Raw genomic sequence first — 22,290 nt, 5'->3', positions numbered from 1 at the left:
TACCAACGCTGGTATTGGTATTGAGCAATGCTCATGTAAAAAGATCGATACCCAATCTTTTTTTTCTTTTCTGCATGCACTGACTGTCTAGCGACGAAAAAAGTACAGTAGCGAAGAAAATTCCTTATTTTTGTATTGTTTTATTCTATTTGAAAAAAAGAAACAAAGAAAGAATTAACTAGAAAAGATGTCTATTGAGGTGAAAATTATATTTTATTTTTGTATTGTGGTTTCTCCTTTTCTACCTCAAAAATATATATATTTTTAATTTTTAAATGTTAAGGCAAACTTTGTTTTGTTACTGTTCCATTGTTTCTAAACAACAATGTTGATTGTGATAATAAAGTATTTTGTTGTCCCGTTCAATGTTTGGCGAAATTCTATCCTAGGTCTTTTGGGTCCTTTGGATCTATAAAGCTTTTATATGAAAAATATAACTCTAGCACTAGTCAATTGAATGGTTTGCTTACCTTGTTGCAACCTGCAATCTGCCCATACTCGCTTTTTTTAATTAAGCTTGAAAGCAACCAATCTGGCAACCCACAACCCAGGAGCTCAGTGGCGGAAGGAAGAGTCAGAGCTCGCTTATGATGAAACACTATAATCTGACCTAAAACTGAGTCTGAGCTCAGAAACCTGGATTACTGAGGATCTACAGCCTCACCTGCCTCACCTGCCTCACCTGGAGGAGGAGAGGAGCTGAGATATGAGAGCGGGCTGTGCTGAGAGCGGGTTAGCATGTTAGCGGTGTGAGTGTGTGTGTGTGTGTGTGTGTAGCTTTTAGTTGAGGAACTGCTAAAGCAGCATGTTCCAGAAGACCTCCTTCACCACCCTCATAGTGGGGGTCTTCATCGTCTACGTGCTGCACACCTGCTGGGTGATGTATGGCATAGTTTACACCAAACCCTGCGACAACCCCAAGAGTGACAAGTGCATCAGCCCTTACCTGGCGGGAAAGCCTCGTCTGCAGGTGAGCAGTGTGTGTGTGTGTGTGTGTGTGTGTGTGTGTGTGTGTGTGTTAATTTTTAGATAACTGTGTTCACTAATTCAGTTTTTTAGGGTTTCAGATCAGTGGTTCTTGAAAGTGGCACTAAACCCCACCCTCAGCTCGAATTTGAACAAATGCTAAACAAAAAAATGGGAGGGGTTAGTTAGTTTGGGAGGGGCACTGGGTGATGTATGGGTTTAGGGGTGGGAGAGCAGGAGCGGGAGCTGATTGGCTGAGCTGCAGCATCGGCATTGTGCCTCTGATAGCGGTAAGATGCAGATGATTGGTGTCAGCAGGGGGGCGCTATTATTGATTGACTGATCTGCATATTGTAAGTGTCCACCTACCAAAGTACACGGAAACATCATCCACGCCTGTATCACAGTTCAAAACTGTGAAGGTGCTACAGAGGTAGAAGTTAGTTCCAACCCTGCAATGTGATTGGCTGAGAGGTAGGTGTTCTATGAGTGCCGTTATCAGCCGGTAATGCACTGTAACTAACCGAAGCTCTCCATGAATTACTCCACCACATACAGCTAACCTAGCAACGATGCAGCGCTTACAAGCTAAACTGCGCAGCTACAAACAGAGCAGCAATGGAACTATTTTTACTTGCAGAGTGTTTATAACCAAACATATCGTATTTTCTCTTCCTCTTTAACTCGAAATATTTTAATAAACAGTGGTAATGAAACTGTAGTATAATCTCAACAATACGCTTGAGGTTAGTGCTATAACATGTTATATTAGCACTGCTGTAATTACAAGTTATAGCACTCCCACTCCTATTATTGTATTATTGCTTAAACATTAATTCCATAGGCCCTGAGATGTTGCTGAGGCTATCTCTTCAAACCAACTGTGTATAAAGTCTGTCTTGTCATTTTAAAAAAATATATTTTTCATTGTTATCTTCACCACAGCTAAGCATCTACACAGCATTACGACCCAACACTGAAGGTGGCCACAGTCTGATCCACAGAGAGGAGGATTTTGATGTGAACACCAGATTTGAGAGGTAAAGTTCTGTAGTCATTTAGTTAGTAGTGGGGATTCACCAAATACATTGGATATACTTACTCTGTTGTATACATTGGCCACACAAAGCCAATGTGGACAGGTTTTAACACCCCTAATCCCTAATATAGAGCAAGATGTTCCAGTTTAAAGACTTAAACAACTCACTTCTGAGGATCATATTTCATATTTATAGATTGAAGGAGCTTTTGAGGTTAGCGGCTAATGCTAATACTGCTCCAGCCTTGGTGCTGGTGAAACTTCTGGAGAAACTTCAGCTGTACTTCAGCAGAGTGGCCTCATAGTGTGAAAAATAATGGTATTTCAAAAAGGCTGTGGGTATGTCCTACCTTTATTCCAGTTCCTACTACTAAATAGTTTTTTAGTATGAAGAATGTAGCATATATTAAAGTGTGATATAAGCTGATTATACACAAATATCCTTAATAAATATTTAATAAATACAGTTTTGTGTACTACCCTGCCAAACCTACACTGCAGATTTATTTATAGTATATCATCGCTGTCAAAAACATGTACCTAAAAAAATATTTTTTTCGATTTATTACATACTGTAATTTAAAAACACGCAAACTGACGCTTTTACAGTATGTAAAAAATTCTTAATGAATGGACCAATAGAAGTTCTCTGGAATGACCTGAAATTGACCTGAAATTTTATTTTTTTTACATTTTTTTTTTTACATTGACTTTAATTGAAAGTCAAGAAGGTTATATCTCTCTCCTGATAAAATGCTGTTTTGGAGATGCTTGTTTTTATTGGACAGTGACAATTTACTCTGTAGCATTGGCACTCTTGGCTATTTTAGTGGTTTGTATTTTCTTTTTATTGCCTTATTGCTGTAGACCAATTTCAGATAATTAAATGATTTGACTATGTATTTGCTAAATACATGCTGGAAAAAATTTGGAATGGATATGAAGTTGTGAATTTTATTAATAATATTAAATGTTAGATTAATTTAAGGCATTCTCTTCTTTCTATCTTTTTTCCACTAAAGGTTAGTAAATGTGTCTTTGCCCAAGAAGACACGTAAGAATGGAACTCTGTACGCCATGGTGTTCGTGCACCAGGCAGGAATGTCGCCGTGGCAGGATCCCCGCCAAGTGCACATGGTGACCCAACTCACCGCCTACATGCTACCCAAACCCCCTGAGGTCAGCCTGATCACAGGCGAGGACGAGGCTCAGGTCAGAGTTTATTTCTTTATAACTAAATACACGTGCTTTCTCTATCACTCAAAAAGAGAGCAGAAACAAATAAATAAATAAATGTGGGATTTAAATGCTATTAAAGTGTACTGCGCTCCACCACACATTAAAGAAGAACTCTGGTGTAAAATGGGTTTTTGTTGTAGTAAAACATGATAAAAGTTCTTATCTTTGATGAACAGCACACCTCCGTTCTCCCACAGTGTTCAGAGATCCAATTTTAACAGTTTATCCAAAAACACCCTTCAGACTGGGAGATACGGGGCATATTTTACCCTGATAAATCACTTTTTAAACTGTTATCCAGCTCAAAGTAGCTCCACACCTCCTTACCAGAATCCGGAGAGCCCTGACATTTAAAATGAGGCATTAATAACTTAAAAAGTGTGCAAAAAGCTTATTAAAAAACACTGTTTACTTCCAGTAATGCAAGCTTCAGCTCTGAGCGCCCCCATCACTGTACTGATAATAACATAGACATATACATACATAGACTACGTCATGTGGAGCCTGGATAACGGTGTAAAAAGTGATTTATCAGGGTAAATTATGCCCCATGTCGCCCAGTCTGAAGGGTGTTTAGACAAACTTTTAAAACTTCTGGATCTCTGAACGCTGTGGAAGAAAGGAGGTGTTCTGTTCATCAAAGTTAAGTACTTTTTATCATGTTTTACTACAACAAAAGTCCATTTTACACCAGAGTTCTCCTTTAACAACGTGTCAACAATGAAATTCTGTGTTGACACATTCTGATAGTCGATGACGTTGTCGATTATGTTGACTGAACCCAGTTTTGTAGAAAACACGTTGTGACTGTTTTGTCATTTAGCAACAGAAACAGGAACAGAAGAGCACCCCTGGCGACGACCTGCTGGACCGTCCCGTGTCCCACTGGCGCTCCCGTCTGACACTGAACATCGTGGCCGAGAACTTCCTGTTCGATCGTGAAGCCCTGCCAAGCGACGTGCATCGCTACATGAAAGTGTGAGTTTTAAATCATAGTAACTCATTCATGCAACATATTGCTGTAATATAAACTGTAAGAAAGATATTTACTTATATATATACATATATATATATATATATATATATATATATATATATATATATAATTAACGCACACTTTTAATTTGTAATCAGTAATGCGTTACTATTTTTTTAACCCAAGTTAATTAAGGCACCAAGTTTGACCACTACTTCCGCTGTAATCTGCCCCGCCCCCGCCCAACACACTGATCTGTTTTGTAGCTGAATGATTGAATGGCGCACTCTGAACTTCCAGCTCAGACCCGGTCAGAGAGCTTTGTTTCTCTCGCTCAATTTCTCTCTCTCTCTCTCTCTCTCTCTCTCTATTTCTCTCTCTCTCTCTCTCTCTCTCTATTCCTCTCTCTCTCTCTCTCTCTCCTGCCCTGCTCCTCATCCCTCAGATTTTTATTGTCATCAAATTCAGTTTGAATTCAGACGTCCTCAAAATCAACATTTACAGTCCAATTTATGAAGCATTCTTAATTCCAGCACCCTACTTTGATCTCTCCTCAAACATACAAGTATATACTATAATTATATATATATATATATATATATATATATATATATATATATATATATATATACACATACATAGTAGTCACTGGCTTCCTCACTCAGCTCGTCTGGAGGAGCTATTTTCTCATTTTACTGTCTTTCGGATATAACTTTCGAATTTTGATTATAGTTTTAATATGTTTTAAAAAGTGTATGGTCATGAAAATTTGTCTTGAAAGCATGGAAAAGTCATGAAAAATTCATGGAAATGTATTGGTTAAAAAGTGTATGAACCCTGGTGTTAAAACAAGCTACGTTGGACAAACCGCTAACTGATAGCGCCCTGGTTTACGAAACACTCACTCCAGTGGGTTCCTCACTCCAGTGCTATTGGGCGGCATTTACGCCCCGCTAGCGCTGTGATTAGTGGCTAATGCTAATACTGCTGCACCCAGCCTTAGTGCTGGAGAAACTTCACTGAAAAATCACCCTTAGAGAAAATATTGGAAATCTAAGCTTACTGAAAATAAACAGAAATAAATAGATTTCAGGAGAGAAATCTAATTATATATATTTATTTTGTGTTTTAGATATCAGAGTGGGAGGAAAATGGTGTACCTGCCGCTGCTGTTCATCGATCAGCTGAGTAACCGAGTGAAAGATTTAATGGTACAGTATTTCACTGATTACTTTATGAAATATGAAATGTATTATAAACAGCACACATTGTAATAAGGCTTTGGCTCTGATATGAAATGTCTGTTGCAGGAGATCAACAGCAGCACCACTGAAATGCCCCTGACCATTTCTTATGATACCATCGCTCTGGGCAAACTGCGCTTCTGGATCCACATGCAGGACGCTGTTTATTCTCTACAGCAGTTCGGTGAGCTGAACATGTGTTGGTTTTAGTAGGATCTCTTATTTTCATGTCTTTATTTTTTTTAATAATGTTATTTTGCTTATGGAATACTTTTTTTTTTTTAAGAATTAGGGATTTGTTAACTTAGCTTTACTTAATTTACTCCCCCCACCACTATCCAGTGGCAAGACCTGCTGAATTCGAAGGAAAACATGGCATGGCGACACCCCTGTTCCTTACTAGTGTCGCATAATCACCTTAAATTCCAGATTTTCCCAGTTCACTAAAAACTTTCGGTACCTTACGGGCGATCCAGCCACTGGAGCGAGTTTTATAGCGTCTAGAATTCAGACTATTACGGTGTAGACTTGTATTACAAGCTATTTCAGAGTGGAGCTCCGAGTGGACCAGAAGATAGCTGGTTCGAATCCCGGTCATGCAGCGTGCCTTCAGCTGCCGGAGCCCTGAGAGAGCACAGTTGGTCTTGCTCTCTCTCTGGGTGGGTACAGTAGATGGCGCTCTCTTTTTCCCCTCATCACTTCTAGGGTGATGTGGATCAGCACAAGGCTGCATCTGTGAGCTGATGTATCAGAACCGAGTCGCTGCGCTTTCCTCCGAGCGTTAGTGCTGTGATGCTACTCGGTAATGCTACAGCATCAGTTCAAAAAGAGGCGGAGACTTCACATGTATCGTAGGAGGCGTGTGCTAGTTTTTACCCTCCTGGTGTTACTGGGGCATCACTAAACCTAATGAGTGGGTTGGGTAATTGGCCTTGTAAATTGGGGAGAAAATGGAATAATAATAAATAATTATTATTATAATATATATATATATATATATTTTTTTTTTTATTGATCTAAATCTCTGTAATGTTTAATATTATGTTATTTATATTTCAGGCTTTACTGAGAAAGACGCAGATGAAATCAAGGGCATATTTGTGGACACCAACCTGTACTTTCTAGCTCTCACCTTCTTTGTTGCTGCTTTTCATGTGAGTACATTTATAATAAACATAGATCCTGCTATCTAACTTATTTTATAGCATTATTTTAGTTATTGTTGACTGTAATAAAATGTTTTTTGCTCTTTTTTTCGTCCTGTTTCAGCTCTTGTTTGACTTCTTGGCGTTTAAAAATGATATCAGCTTTTGGAAGCAGAAGAAGAGCATGGTGGGGATGTCCAGTAAAGCAGGTATGTGTGTTTTATTCAGTGCAGTGGATTTGTGATTGGCTTGTTGTGTTCTGATACTGATTCTGAATTTTTCAGTACTGTGGAGATGTTTCAGCACCATAGTGATTTTCCTCTACCTGCTGGATGAACAGACTAGTCTGCTGGTGCTCATTCCTGCTGGAATAGGATCTCTGATCGAGGTACGGATAAATTCCGATATCTGAAATAACAAATCAGCAGTGAAACAACCACAGACCTGATGAGTGCCAGTTTCATCATTGTAATGTTTTTGATGGTCTTTCCAACTGCACTTGTGGAACCTTTCTTTTAATTTAACTTATTTTAACATTTCAAGTTTTATTTTTATGTATTAGAACATCTATACTCTATAAATATTCACTATTCACTGTATACCTGTAACTCTACCTCTTCACTACTTTACTTTAACTGATGCTCTCAAACGTACATTATTAAAAGACAAGAAATTCAAGTAATTAACTCTTGGTTAGTTCAGCACAGCTGTTAAATGAGAAAATAAAGCCAAGATGTGCGAAACTGTCTAATCTAAAAGCAAGAGGTGCTAATTTTAAAAAAATCTAAAATATTTAACATATTCTGGTTTGTAATCATTATATATTTGTCTTCGTAGTTTGGATGACTTTAGTATTAATCTACAATGCAGAACAAAAAAAAACACTTGATTAAGCTTAATTCAATTATTATTTAATGCTTAAATTTGAATATTTACATTTTGTGGTGATTTGCAGGTGTGGAAAGTAAAGAAAGCCTTCAAAATCTACGTTATATGGAAGGGAGTAAAGCCAGCATTCATGGTGAGTGTTCTTAATGTCCCTGTCTGCTGAATCCCTAAACTATCCACATGTCTTCTGTGCTAAATTAAACTGTCTTTCATTGTTGTTCTATTTTCAGTTTGGCAAATCTGATGAATCGGAGAGAAGAACAGAGGAATACGATAGTCTGGTATGATTGTTTTTTTTTTTTTAGTAGCCAATCATATATATATACACTGCCATACCACATGTCATGGGACTGAAACTACTATATTATATTTTTTAACATAAATTTATTCCACTTGTCTTGCCCGTTCAGCTGCTGGTTAGTTGTATATCCCCCCCCATCACTAGTGATTTCAGAACACAAGGCGGGTGAAGACTAGCACATGCCTCCTCTGACACATGTGAAGTCAGACTCCGCCTCTTTTCGGTTCCGATACATCAGCTCACAGACGCAGCCTTGTGCTGATCTACATCACCCTAGGAGTGATGAGGGGAAAGAGAGAGCGCCGTCTACTGTACTGTACCCACCCAGAGAGAGAGCAAGGACAACTGTGCTCTCTCGGGGCTCTGAGAGCTGATGGCAAGCTGCATGACCAGGATTCAAACCAGCGATGTCCCGATCATAGTGGCAGCACTTTAGACCACTCAGATCCTCTCCTGCAATGCATGTTAATTGGATTTTAGCGAGAACTGGACAATTCTAGCCAGATGCCACCAGTCACCATCATTACCACCCACTGCATTGTCTACTGTGGGTGGTAATGCCTACTATGATGCATTCCCAATATACACTAGTCACTAGACTATGCCTGCACCTCAGAAATGGATAGACCCCCCCCCCCCCCCCACCCCCCATGACTTATGGTATGCTAGTGTATCTCCATTCTAGAGCATTCTGTTATTTAATAATGTGAGAAATTAATTTCACTGATTGATTCTGAATAATAAAGCTTGTGCTTCTCTGCTCGTCCTCGGCAGGCGATGAAGTATCTGTCATATCTGCTGTATCCACTCTGTGTGGGTGGGGCAATTTATGCACTTGTGTTTGTGAAGTACAAAAGGTACAGTGGTTTCTTTACTGTTATTATTCTAAACACGTTAATGCTTTTTATATACAGAAAAAATATTACGAAAGAGCACTTCAGTTTCTGAATCAGTTTCTCTGATTTTGGTATTTATATGTTTATGTTTGAGTTTTTTAGCTTTCTGACCTAATGCAAAGAAAATAAGTTCATATTCATAAAGAGTTTTTAGGAGTTCAGAAATCAATATTTGGTGGAATAATCCTGGTTTTTAATCACAGTTTTCATGCATCTTGGCATCATGTTCTCCTCCACCAGTCTTACACACTGCTTTTGGATAACTTTATGCTGCTTTACTCCTGGTGTAAAAATTCAGCAAGCAGTTCAGTTTGGTGGTTTGATGGTTTGTGATCATCCATCTTCCTCTTGATTATATTCCAGAGGTTTTTAATTTGGTAAAATCAAAGAAACTCATCATTTTTAAGTGCTCTCTTATTGTTATATATATATGTGTGTGTGTGTGTGTTTTAACTCTGAATCCTTCTTTTTCACACAGTTGGTACTCCTGGCTTATCAACAGTTTAGTCAATGGTATGTTTTCTATTATATAATAATTCTATTGCACCATATTATGGTCAGGAATTTACAGAGTTCCCACCTGCTTCATATTTGATAGTTACTATATTTCTTTACGGACAATAAGGCGCACCAGATTATAGGGCACATTATCAATAAATATCTATTTTCTGTTTTCTCACATAGACACATAGAACATTTTATGAGGTTTTATGATGCTGCATTTCACACTGTTGTCTGTAAAATGGACAGAATTGTGATATATACAGTGAGTCCAAGAAGTATTTGATCCCTTGCTGATTTTCTTTGTTTGCCCACTAATAAAGACACTATCCTTCTGCACTTTTAATGGTAGATATATTCTAACATGGAGAGACAGAATATCAAGACAAAAATCCAGAATATGATTTTAAAGAATATATTTTAATTAATTTGTATTTCAATGAGGAAAATAAGTATTTGATCCCTCTTGCCAAACACACTCAATACTTAGTGGCAAAGCCTTTGTTTGCAAGCACAGCGGTGAGACGTTTGTTGTAGTTAACCACAAGTTTAGCACACACACCAGGGGGAATTTTGGCCCACTCTTCTTTGCAGATCCTCTCTAAATCATGAAGGTTGGTGGACTGTCGCTTGGCAACTCTGACCTTCAGCTCCCTCCATAGATTTTCGATCGGATTGAGGTCTGGCGCCTGGCTGGGCCACTCCATGACCTTAATGTGATTTTTCTTGAGCCAATCCTTTGTTGCCTTTGCTGTATGTTTAGGGTCGTTATCATGTTGGAAGACCCAACCACGGCCCATTTTCAGATCCCTGGCAGAGGGGAGGAGGTTGTCCCTCAGGATTGTGCGGTACATGGCTCCATCCATCTTCCCAGTGATGCGGTGAGGTAGCCCTGTACCCTTGGCAGAGAAACACCCCCAAAACATTATGCTTCCACCTCCATGCTTGACGGTGGGCACAGTGTTCTTGGGGTCATAGGCAGCATTTTTCTTCCTCCACACATGGCGGGTGGAGTTGAGGCCAAAAAGTTCAATTTTGGTCTCGTCTGACCACAAAACCTTCTCCCAATAACTTGGTTCATCTTTCAAATGATCATTGGCATACTTGAGGCGCGCCTCCACATGTGCTCTCTTCAGCAGGGGTACCTTTCGGGCACTGCAGGATGTGAATCCATTGTTGCGCAAAGTGTTGCCAATTGTTTCCTTGCAAACTGTGGTCCCAGCTGCCTTCAGGTCATTTGCTAACTCCTGCCGAGTGGTTGCAGGACGATTTCTGACCGTTCTCAGCATCATTGCCACCCCACGAGGCGAAATCTTCTTTGGAGCACCGGGCCGAGGTCTGTTGATTGTCATGTTATACTCTTTAAACTTTCTGATAATTGCACCAATAGTTGTTACTTTCACATCCAACACCTTACTAATCTTTTTGTAGCCCATTCCAGCTTTGTGAAGGTCAACAATTCTGACTCTGAGGTCCTGTGACAGCTCTTTGGTTTTACCCATGTTGGAGACTTGAAATCTGTGTGATCTGTCTGATTCTGTGGACAGGTGTTTTTCACACAAGTGATTAGTGAGAACAGGTGGCTTCAGGTCAGGTAACAAGTTGATTGGGAGTGTCTAACTGGTCTGTAAAAGCCAGAACTGCTAATGAATACTAAGGGATCAAATACTTATTTCACTCCATGAAATACAAATCAATTAATATATATTCCTTAGATTTATTTTCTGGATTTTCTTTTTAATATTCTGTCTCTCCATGTAAGAATACATCTACCATTAAAAGTATAGAATGATCATGTCTTTATTAGTGGGCCAACGAAGAAAATCAGCAAGGGATCAAATACTTCTTGGACTCACTGTATATATATATATATATATATATATATATATATATATATATATATATATATATATATATTTAAAAACAGTAGCAGAGCCACTTAGACAACAAAATACTGCAGGGAAAATCTTTAAACCTAGATTTTTTATTAAAAAAAAATATATATATTAAATTATTAAATTCGTTTGTGTATAGTTTGTGTGTATATATGTGTGTGTGTTGTTTGTTATAGGGGTTTATGCTTTTGGATTCCTCTTCATGCTACCTCAGCTCTTTGTGAACTACAAGGTTAGTCACAGTTAAAGCAGAACACAAAATGTTCATATAATGAAAAATCTATATATTTTTAGTAAAAATACTGTAATATAATATTTTTTCTTTCCAACAGTTAAAATCAGTGGCTCATTTACCCTGGAAGGCCTTTATGTATAAAGTAAGTGTCATGGATATTAAATATTATGGATGGTGGGTCTTTCTTAGCACTGCAGTGATGCTGAAATCATGGTATAATTTTTGTGAAATCATTTTTGTATTCAGGCGTTCAACACCTTCATCGACGACGTCTTCGCCTTCATTATCACTATGCCAACCTCCCATCGGCTCGCCTGCTTCAGGGATGATGCTGTGTTCCTCATTTACCTGTATCAGAGATGGTAAGGAGTGTTTATTACCGGTAAATTAACAGAACAGATGGCTAAAATAGTAGCCATTGGGCGGCTGACTGTTAAATGTTGTCATGGTTTTAATCAGTCAGTGGTGCACCTGTATTTCCTGCCACCAGGATAAAACATGCCAGAAATTTTTTTTTTGTTTCTTAATACACAAAAAAACTAGGGATCAACATACCTACAACATAACATATTTTAGGACATATAAATATTTAAATATGAAATGAAAGGCTGAAAAAATAAAATAAGAAAAAAATTAGTTCAGTTCACTTTTTACTATCGAGAGTGTGAATTATATAACACGGCTCGGATCTATGTAAAGCAATAAATCTATACAATGAATGAAACACAAGATATTTTAATAAGGTTATAAAACTATGTTTTAATGTTTTTCAAAATTTCGATATTTCAATCTATATCATAGCAAGAAAAGAAAAAGCTCCCCCCAAAGAAAACTAAAATATAGAAGATCTTTATGTTTCTTAACTCCCTTTTTTATAATAATGAAGCAATTTAGGTGAAACCCATTTATTTTATTAACTGTTTAACTGTGTTATTTCAACTCTGTTACTCTTGCAGGCTCTATCCTGTTGATAAGACCAGAGTGAACGAGTATGGCGTGTCTTATGACGAGGACCTAAAAGGAAAAGCCCACAAGGATTAAACTCCTTACAGCTCAGAGTTTTCTAAGTCAGCCTGCTAAACATCAACACCAGAGAGGACGGAGAGGACGGAGAGGACAGTACACAGTGCATTATGGTCTGCGCATACTGGGAACACTGGGTGATCTGCAGACTGGACTGGGGATTTTCATCTGTGGAGTGATCGACTGTGACCAACATCTGTCTCTTCCACCTTTTACACTCTTACATTTCCTGTCCTGAGTCTGACAAACTGATTTCATTGTCCTTAATTGGAGATGAAACATTGCATTGTTTTATTTTTCAGTACTGTATGAGCTGCTGGGCTGACAGGTTGCTAATACGATTGGGTTCAGTTTGATGTAGGTTGGAATTTTGCTGATTGTTAATCACGGTTGTGCGTCTGAGGCACAAGTGAGTGAGTTATCAATGATTTGATCAATGATCTGTTGTTCCTCATCAGAAAATCATGAGGAAAATAAGCTCATTTGAAGACAGAAGTATTTTCGACAGGTACTCTTTGATTATATCTTTATGAAAATAGTGTTTTTGGAAATATGACTTTTATCATACTGGTGCCAAATGAACTGATGTTGTAATTTCTCATAGTTAGTCATATTAAAGAGGGGGAGACCGAAAGTTAAAATAATGGTTAAACTGAGAAAGATGGACTGAAAGAGGAAAAAGCACAGGTCTGACGAGTCTGTTGATGTGTATTTGGGGTGAGAATGGCTTGTTGTGTGTGAGTTTGTTGTACTATATTCCACTGAAGTGTTTAACGGGACTCAAATGGTGATTTGTTTGTGAAGTCCAAGCTTCGATTCACGCGATAAATATTTTTATTTTCTGCTTAAAACTGCAACTTTTAGTGCTTTTTGAAGTTTTCCAGAAATTGTAAGTCACTAACTGGGTCCACAATACTAAAAAATGTAATAAATGGTGGTGACCAAAGGGACTGTGATTTGGACTGTGTACCATTCTTAATGTGAAAATTATTTCCAACAATTCTGGTACTTAGATTTCTGCTGTTGTGAGAATCAGAGCTCATTTCTGGACCAGAGGGAGGGGAAGATATTATAATATTATGCTTTATGTTTATGTTTTTGATTCCTTTACTAATGTGGCCTATTGGGACCATCTGCTGAACACCTTCTGCTGTATGGCCTGTGTTTGGAGCCGTGCTTTTTCAGCTACTTTAAAAAAAATACCCACAAATAAATAAAAGCCTCCAAAACTCCTGTACAGTGTTTCTGGTCTTTTGTTTCATTTTTCAAATTATATTTAGTGTATTACTAGTTAGTAACAACTAACTCATGCATAGAGTTGATGATTTTCACTAATAATAATTACAGGATTAACAGCATGCATTTTTCTATTGGATAATATATAGGATAACATATAGTATATAGCATTTGTCCTGCTTGAAGCTCCAAACTAGTCATATATTATTTTCATTAGCTTACACCTGTTCAGGGGTATGTGTAAATATTTAGTAGGTACTAGCTCCTATGTATATACAAGTTTATTTGGTGCAACCTATTTTAAAAGTATGGAAGCTCATTCCGGCCACCTAAAATAAAAAATACATATGTTTTATTCTTATTATCAAGTAAACTGCTACCTCTTTATTCTGACATAATTTTTGTCTCACCTGCTTCTTTCTTTGTACAGTCTACTAGTATCTTAAAATAATAAAACAGTATCTCAAAATAACGACTTAGTTTAGAGTTTCTCAAAATAATGAGATAGTATCTTAAAATAATTACTTAATATCTCAAAATAATGGTATCTAAGAATAATGATTTGGTATCTTAAAATACTCATTTACTGTCTCAAAATAATTAAATAGTATCTCCAAATAATGATTTATTATCTTAAAAAATGATTTACTATCGCAAACTAATGACTTACTATCTCAAAATAATGACTTAATATCTCAAAATAATGATAGTATCTCAACATAATAAAATAGTATCTCAAAATAATGACTTACTATCTCAAAATAATGACTTACTATCTCAAAATAATGAAATAGTATCTCAAAATACCGATGTACTATCTTAGAATAATGACTTACTATCTCAAAGTAATGACTAAATATCTCAAAGTAATTACTTAATATCTCAAATTAATTATAGTATCTCGAAGTAATGAAATAGTATCTCAAAATAACGACTTACTTTTTCAAAATAAAGACTTACTATCTTATAATAATGACTTACTACATCAAAATAATGAAATAGTATCTAAAAACAATTACTATCTCAAAATAAGGATTTACTACCTCAATAATGACTTACTATCTCAAAATAATGAGATAGTATCTCAAAATAACTACTATCTCAAAATAATGAAATAGTATCTCAAAATAATGATTTACTACCTCAATATAATGGCTTACTATCTCAAAATAATGAGTTAGTATCTCAAAATAATGAAATAGTATCTAAACTAAACGGGCTGAGGGAACTGCGGGCTTATTTTAATGACAAGAGCGATGGCCAATAGGAAGTAGTCCCGCCCCCTGAAGTGACGCAGTAGCGGATATAAGCGTAAGCCCCGCCCCTGCGCTCTCCCTTTCCGCTCCGTGTGTGAGGACGATTGAACGTGCCTAAGGTGCTCGGTTCTTCTAACGAAGCTAAGGCCCTAGAATCCGGCGACTAGCACCGCTAATATTAGGCATCCAGGTCCAAAACTGTAACCTACTGAAAGAACAATGGCCTCTGTCTCCGAGCTCGCCTGTATTTACTCCGCTCTCATCCTCCACGACGATGATGTGACCGTTACGGTAGGTCCTGTCCCCCCGCTGCGGCCCCGGCCGCCGCCATTACTACCATTACCACAGTACACACTGCTACACTACTGACTGGCGGGAGCGGGAAAGAGATTTTTAGATTTACTGTGTAATTAGTTAATCTATAACATATTAAAGCTCTTTACTGTTAAACTCCACAGCTCAGGTTAACTCTCATACTCTGATAATAATAACAGGGGTAATATAGGGTCTGTTTACTGAGCCACACTGTAGCCGGTGTTCTGTCAAGTTGTGCTACTCGTCAAACTGTGCTTCTCTTGTGACTTATATATTTAGCTTTACAAACGCTCAAAAAGCACAAAAATCGAGCATATTCTCAGTGGAAGTCTATATAGTATTTTTTTTGGAGAGCATAAATCAATTGGTCTTCAACGTTATGACAGTGAGTGGTCATTTAAAACTAGTGTTTAAAAAAAAAAGTTGTTTATTATTTTTAATAATTTTAATTTGCAGTTTTGTGCAGCGAGGGCGAGTAACGTTAACTTACATGTTGAATAACAAACACACAAAAAATAAAAAATAAACAAGAGAATTTTAACTGTAGGTCAACGCATGCGCAGTGCTTTTAGGAAGCACGTTTTCGGTGAGTGTTACAACTTGACGGAACACCTGGTGGTACTAGCTAAGTGCAAACTGGCTAATAAAACTAAAATTCCACATTAAAAAAAAAATACAACCTGGTAGCTCTCTCTTGAAATCAGGGGTGATTCCACTTTTTTGCTGTTCTCGTTTTTCTTGAAATATCGAAGACTTATCTGTCTGTCATTTTATATATGTAGTGCATTAGTATCATGACATGTTTGTTCATTCACAATTTTTATTACAATCTGGTGAAAATCTCAACTAGTGGAGTGCCATATAAGATTTTTTTTTTTAGTAATGTTGCCAAATATGGTTTAATATTTATTTTTGTTGCAGTAGTGTATTTTTAAGTTCCTTACAGCGTACTGTCAGTTTAATTCATGTTTCTAAGTGACACACAAGTAACATACTGAACATCCTAAAGTGCCTGAGAGCATCACTACAGGACAGTGTGTAAACGATTCTGTTCACACATCTCAATCCTATTTATACAGAATGTAGGCTTGCTTTAGGATTAGTACTGGAGATGAAACTAAATTGGCTCTTTTAAGAGTGTTTTCTGCTTTTACAGATCTTTTAATCTATTTAAAGGCTTTACTGCATATAACTATTTCTGGCCTGATTTATATTGTTTTTGCATTGTTTACGTTACATCAGGATTTTAATCTTCATTTATTTATTTCAATTTATGATGTAGCCTCATGTGGATTTAACACACTAAATGTTATTTTTTTTTAGGAGGACAAGCTGAACGCCCTGATCAAGGCTGCTGGAGTGACCATTGAGCCTTTCTGGCCCGGTCTGTTCGCCAAGGTAAGAGTCCTTTACCAGCTTAATATAAAAAAGCATGCTTTTAGTGTAACTGTTGAAGATCACATCTGAAAGGGATGGATGTTAAGTTAAAGTGTAAGTAAACCCCCAATTTTAGCTGACTCCAGTCTGCTCAAATAAAAAAAATGGAGGGGTTATTTTGTTTGGGAGGGGCATTGGGTGATGTATGGGTTTAGGGGCTGATTGGGCTGAACAGTGTGTCTCAGACAGCTGTTAGACGTAAGCAGAGGGGCGGTATTATTGATTGATTGATTAATCTGCATATTTCCTCGCTTCAGAGGTGGAGCCTAGATGTGTTTGGTCTTTGAATTTGATGTAGCAAACCTACAAAAGATGCTCATAATAAAGACATGGTGGTAATTCTTGTAAAGCTACAGGAAGGCTTCATTAAGATTTAGATGTGTAAATCTGGTATTACAGGTAAAAATGGCTTTAAACAGATGCTGTTGTAGCTTTTCTGTCAGTACATTAAAATTGGCAATCTAATATTATACAAGCAAATGTCAATGTTAAATGCAGGATTTACATTTAAAATGTTTGTTACTGCATTAAGAACATTAAATAAGGCCTTGAATAAGTTTAACTGTTAAATTATTGCTTATAGTCAAATATCTTGTCAACATTTACTAACATTTCATTTGTGTATGTAGGGTTTTTTTTGTAGGTTGATGGTTTGTTCAAAAAATTCTATCAAAAATAGACCTTAGATAAATTTATATATTTACTTGAACTACATTTTAAACATTTTGAGCATCTCTATATATTCAGTATTCAGCTCTGGTAAAAAGAAATTACCACTTAGAAATAAGTTTTTGATTTTACCAAATTAAAAACCTCTGGAATATAATCAAGAGGAAGATGGATGATCACAAACCATCAAACCACCAAACTGAACTGCTTGAATTTTTGCACCAGGAGTAAAGCAGCATAAAGTTATCCTAAAGCAGTGTGTAAGACTGGTGGAGGAGAACATGATGCCAAGATGCATTAAAATAAAAACTGTGATTAAAAAACAACCAGGGTTATTCCACCAAATATTGATTTCTGAACTCTTAAAACTTGCATTATTATCTTTATTTGAGCCTTTTCTCATTTTCTGCAAATAAAATCTTTAAATGATTGAATTTTTATTTGGAATTTGGGAGAAATGTTGTCTGTAGTTTATAGAATAAAACAACAATGTTCATTTTACTCAAACATAAACCTATAAATAGCTAAATCAGATTGTCTTTCCAGAGCTGTATATTAAAGCACAGAAATGTAAAAATCAACAATAAAAGTGGTGGATAAAGTACTGTACACTTATCCCCCTCACCCACCTCTTAGTCTTTAGTTTAATGTAATACTATAAGAATACGTGGGGTGTTCTGGTGCACTAAAGTTAGAACAGTGCTCAGTCCTAAAGCTCTTGTGTCGAGTTTTATATTAGTGATTAATGGATGGTTTATAAGTGCTTATAGACGCTCAGGTCAGTGACGTGGTTTTTCTGTGTTCAGGCTCTGGGCAGCGTGGACATCGGCAGCCTGATCTGCAGCGTGGGGGCTGGTGGTGGAGCCCCTGCTCCCGCTGGTGCTGGTGGAGCTGCTCCTGCTGCTGGAGGAGAAGCACCAGGTAACACACTTTACATTTAAAGAGCTATTAATTAATGCACACAACGGGTGACGCACAAACGACTTATCTTTACAGTTATCACTTTAATATACAAGTAATATATGGGATTGTTAGTCCAGTTAATACTTTAATAGAATATTAAAGTATTAACTGGAATAAAGCTCACTTTAACCCTTTCAGATCTTGCAACCAGTACAATGGACATCACTGTTTTAAAAATGTTTTGTTGCGCACAATAAAAATTGAATAGGACATGAACGGGCCAATGGGAAAGTCAATTAAAGGCAATTAAACAGTAGCTTAGCCCCGCCTACTGCACAGGAGAGAAACAAATACAATTGGGATATTATGGCATAGCAGCAATAGGAGGATTTTATTTTTACTAATTGTATGTGATTTTAGAATGTTTTAATTTTTTTTGGTTTTTTTTTGTTTAGTAAAAAGGTATGTCAATATAAAAAAATAAAAATGTTAAACACAGGCCTCCAGTGCATTAATTAAAACTGATTTAGTTAAAAAAAAAAAAAACAGCATTATTATATTTTTCTATATAGTATATTAAGTGTCTTGTTTTTTTTTTTTATTATTGTGCATTAGGCAGAAAACAGTTTGATTTTTCTATATTAAAATATTAAGCTTTTTTTGTTTGTTTGTTAGAAAAATATAATAATGCTGTTTTAGGTCCATCACTGGATCATAATTCAGGTCTGAAAAGTTTTTTTTTTAATGACCAGAAACTAAAAGCTTAGACTTTTTACTTTCATAATAAGTGAAAATCACCTGACTGCAGATTTGTGACCTGATTATGAATTTAATATTCACATTAATGCTTTGTGTTACAGCCAAGGAGGAGAAGAAGGAGGAGAAGAAGGAGGAGTCTGAGGAGTCTGATGACGACATGGGCTTCGGTCTCTTCGACTAAATCAGTTTTTCTAATAAAAAGAAAAGAAACTGAATTTTTTGTCGTTTCTTTTTAACTTTTGTAATTCAGAGTAGAATTGAAGGGTCTCAGTTATGAACATCTTTATCTGTGAGGAGTTTAGAGGTGAAGTTGTGGAAAATTCGTGTGGTCAGGAAGTGAAAAATTGCACAGGGATGGGGAATGCAAAGTTAGGTTTTAATGTTATGTATTTGAGTTTAGCAGTGTGATTTCAGCCCGTTGTACTAGTTTAAAAATATATATATTTTTTATCCAGCAAATGATCTGTTGAGTTGTGCTACCCTAGTGTGTGTTTTATTGTAAATATGCCAGAACAGAAGCACATTTAAAATAATTTTGGTAGGATAATTGGAAAGCCTAGATCAATATCAGAATACAGTTAAAGGGAACAGGTGTGATTTTATATCTCACATTCTTTGAATTTTTCATTGCTCAGTGATGGAGAAGGGTTTTTGAAGGGTAGCACAACTTGACATAACACCAGTGTTTGGTTTAGTGTGGCATAGCCTCAATGCTAACAGCCAGCTTCAGCAGTAAGGCTCATTTTAAAGTGTCAAGTTGTGGTCTCTATTATGAATGAATGCCACTGACCTATAGTCTTAGAGTCTCTGTAAAACGCCAAATTCACCGGAGATCCTATTTAAACCTATAGTTACTTATACACACAGGTGGGCAGTTCAGGTCCAGAATGTAAACATAATTTTGTTGGCTGAGTCAAGAGGTCGCAAAGAGAACTCGGAGACCTATTGTTTTGTATAGAATGAACAAGAAAAAGTGGATTTTAGCAGAAGGAGAACTTTAAAATGTTTTACAACTTCACAGAACTGTTTAAACTTTTGTGTTGAGAAAAAAAAAAAAAACAGAAATCTCAGAACTCTTCCGGTTCGTGGTTCTTCTGGCCTGGTGGGTGGTAACATGAGAAATACAAGAGATGCATCATTTACAAGAGTAACACGTTTTATTAGTTAAAGGTTCTGTACAGTCAGTTCTTCCTGAGAATAATTTATCAGAGTGACAACTTGGATTTATTTATAGATTGTACTGTACACACACAGAGGGGTGAGCATGAAGAAAACGCAGAACGACATCAGTGTCTCGGCCTGGAGGAAATGAAGGAACGTGATTTGATTTGTGGTGGGTGTGGACTGAGGTCCGCACCTGATCTACACTCTACAGGTTCATATGAATTTATCTGAAGGCCTTGAGCTACTAGAACTGTGCTTTTCATTCACTGATATGCTAAAGAGGCTTTAGGAGACGTGTCCCTGTAAGCCCATAGTCTCTCTCACACACCCCCTCGCCCTTCTTAGCCTAATTATTTCATAGTAGCTGAGATTCGTTCAAAAATATATATATATGCCTTTGTATGTGGAGAATATTGTATTGTGGTGTGACGTTATGCTCAGGAGAAATGTAAAAAAAAAACAAAAGAATGAATTATTTAATAACATTATTCTTCTTATTATTATTAAAATGCTCATGAATGCAGTGTGTCTTGAGGTGCCCCCTGAGTGTGTGTGTGTGTGTGTGTGTGTGTGTGTATGCGCCGGAGGATGACCGGGAAAAACAGTGTGAGCCCTCAACATCTATATAATCCACAATATTGATAAGAGCATATCTGCTATAGTACATTTCATAAAAGGAAGCGTGTCTGTGTCTCAATAATAATAATAATAATAATAATAATAATAATAATAGACCTTTGGGTTAGCCCAGATGATTCCCGGCATCACAAAAACAGAACTTTAAAAGAAAAAGAGAAAGCGCTCAGAGTTTTGGGTTCCAGTTGCAGGATTTTCCAGCTTAAAGTGGAGCCGCATGCCTGGAGCTGCTGGACTTCTGGATCTCTGGATTTATTAAAAAACAAAAAAACTAAATAAAACAAAAATAAAACAGGACAACCAGCACAAACAAGACCATAAAACATAACGTGTTCATCTCCAAAAGTCTGTAATAAGTCTGTATAAAAAAGTGTTTCTTTTCTGATATTCTTGTAGTGAGGAGTCAGGCTTTAGAGGTGCGCTTCTTCATAGTAGTGAGAGTTCTGAGTGAGAGGAGAGAGCAGACAGGGGGCGCTGTTGCTGCGTGATCCAGTCCTCTTAACCAGGGACATCCTATTTATTGTCCTAGCAGTGAGATGTCCCTATCCTCTCTTCTCTTCTCTCCTGTGCTGTGATGTCCTCCTCTCTCTTTCTCTCTCTTTCTTCTGGAGGAGCTAGTGCGGCCGGGACTGCACGTTCATCTTCAGCCGCGCCTGATCAATAACGTCCAGCAGGTTCTTGGCGTCCACGGCGAGCGCGTGTGCAGCCGTCAGCATCTGCTTCTTGTAGTCCTGCTGCAGGCTGGTCAGAACGTACTGCTGAGCCAGCTTCATCTTGTTGATGAGCTCGGCCAGGTCAGAGTTCAGCAGCTTCTGGGCCATCTCGATCTAAAAGGAAGACCAATCAGAACAGTAGCAGTTAGATTTAGATTTATAGAAAACGAGGTTCAGTTTCTGAATCAGTTTCTCTAATTTTGCTATTTATAGGTTTATGTTTGAGTAAAATGAACATTGTTGTTTTATTCTATAAACTACAGACAACAATTCTCCCAAATTACAAATAAAAATATTCTCATTTAGAGCATTTATTTACAGAAAATGAGAAAAGAGAAATGGCTCAAATAACAAACTTTAATAATAATAAAGTTTTAAGAGTTCATAAAAACATTAATATTTGATGGAATAACCCCAGTTGGTCACAGTTTTTTTTATGCATCTTGGCATCATGTTCTCCTCCACCAGTCTTACACACTGCTTTTGGATAACTTTATGCTGCTTCACTCCTGGTGTAAAAAAAATTCAAGCAGTTCAGTTTGGTGGTTTGATGGTTTGTGATCGTCCATCTTCCTCTTGATTACATTCCAGAGGTTTTCAATTTGGTAAAATCAAAGAAAATCATCATTTTTAGGTGCTCTATTAAAATTTTGTTTAAGTGGTCTTCCCTTATTCTTGGTGATTAAAGCTGATAGTCAATGAAAACCCAAAAATCTGTGTCTCAGATAATTCGAATATTATATATAGACAGAATGGTACCTTTGACAGTGTGCCAAGTCCTGCTGGAAAATGAAATCCGTATTCTTATTTCCTGAGACACTGATTTTTGGGTTTTCATTGGCTGTAAGCCATAA

The 22,290-nt window shown here is 37.0% G+C and overlaps 3 protein-coding genes across 18 annotated transcripts in view; 2 read left to right on the top strand and 1 right to left on the bottom strand.

Annotated features, from left to right (window-relative positions):
- The first annotated feature begins 536 nt into the window (after positions 1 to 536).
- clptm1l (CLPTM1 like) lies at positions 537 to 13,581 on the top strand. The gene is made up of 17 exons (XM_022668550.2): positions 537 to 970; positions 1,912 to 2,006; positions 3,028 to 3,217; positions 4,068 to 4,222; positions 5,353 to 5,431; positions 5,531 to 5,648; positions 6,524 to 6,618; positions 6,734 to 6,818; positions 6,894 to 6,997; positions 7,565 to 7,630; positions 7,728 to 7,778; positions 8,573 to 8,655; positions 9,173 to 9,207; positions 11,267 to 11,322; positions 11,423 to 11,467; positions 11,572 to 11,687; positions 12,282 to 13,581. Exons 1-17 carry the CDS (start codon positions 806 to 808, stop codon positions 12,364 to 12,366), a joined length of 1,623 nt encoding a protein of 540 aa, XP_022524271.1. The 5' UTR covers positions 537 to 805; the 3' UTR covers positions 12,367 to 13,581.
- A 1,323-nt stretch (positions 13,582 to 14,904) lies between these two features.
- Positions 14,905 to 22,290, top strand: part of rplp1 (ribosomal protein, large, P1) — a 106,728-nt gene continuing 99,342 nt past the window's right edge. The window contains exons 1-4 of one of the 2 annotated variants that reach the window (XM_007260678.4): positions 14,906 to 15,131; positions 16,479 to 16,553; positions 18,068 to 18,182; positions 19,025 to 19,138. In XM_007260678.4, coding sequence (XP_007260740.2) covers positions 15,060 to 15,131; positions 16,479 to 16,553; positions 18,068 to 18,182; positions 19,025 to 19,104 — 342 coding nt within the window. In that variant the 5' untranslated portion in view covers positions 14,906 to 15,059 and the 3' untranslated portion in view covers positions 19,105 to 19,138. Of the gene's footprint in view, positions 15,132 to 16,478; positions 16,554 to 18,067; positions 18,183 to 19,024; positions 19,139 to 22,290 lie in introns of those variants that run through there. The other variant, XM_049475733.1, reaches the window with a different exon arrangement.
- The window catches only part of ptk2aa (protein tyrosine kinase 2aa), a 139,526-nt gene continuing 137,297 nt past the window's right edge, over positions 20,062 to 22,290 (bottom strand). For all 15 annotated transcript variants that reach the window (XM_049475709.1, XM_049475710.1, XM_049475705.1 and 12 more), the window contains one exon: positions 20,062 to 21,550. In XM_049475709.1, the coding sequence (XP_049331666.1) occupies positions 21,338 to 21,550 (213 nt within the window). In that variant the 3' untranslated portion in view covers positions 20,062 to 21,337. The remainder of the gene's footprint in view (positions 21,551 to 22,290) is intronic.

Source organism: Astyanax mexicanus, chromosome 3 (assembly GCF_023375975.1).
Source record: "Astyanax mexicanus isolate ESR-SI-001 chromosome 3, AstMex3_surface, whole genome shotgun sequence".
NCBI classification, from domain to species: Eukaryota; Metazoa; Chordata; class Actinopteri; order Characiformes; family Acestrorhamphidae; genus Astyanax; species Astyanax mexicanus.
Note: the sequence above shows the minus strand (reverse complement) of the source record. Positions and strands in the feature narration are given on the sequence as shown.

Excerpts from the sequence above, each read along its gene's own strand:
- clptm1l (XM_022668550.2), top strand. The coding sequence starts at position 806 with ATGTTCCAGAAGACCTCCTTCACCACCCTCATAGTGGGGGTCTTCATC. Across the intron at positions 971-1,911 it reads CGGGAAAGCCTCGTCTGCAG|CTAAGCATCTACACAGCATT; the intron begins GTGAGCAGTGTG and ends TCTTCACCACAG. Across the intron at positions 3,218-4,067 it reads CAGGCGAGGACGAGGCTCAG|CAACAGAAACAGGAACAGAA; the intron begins GTCAGAGTTTAT and ends TTTGTCATTTAG.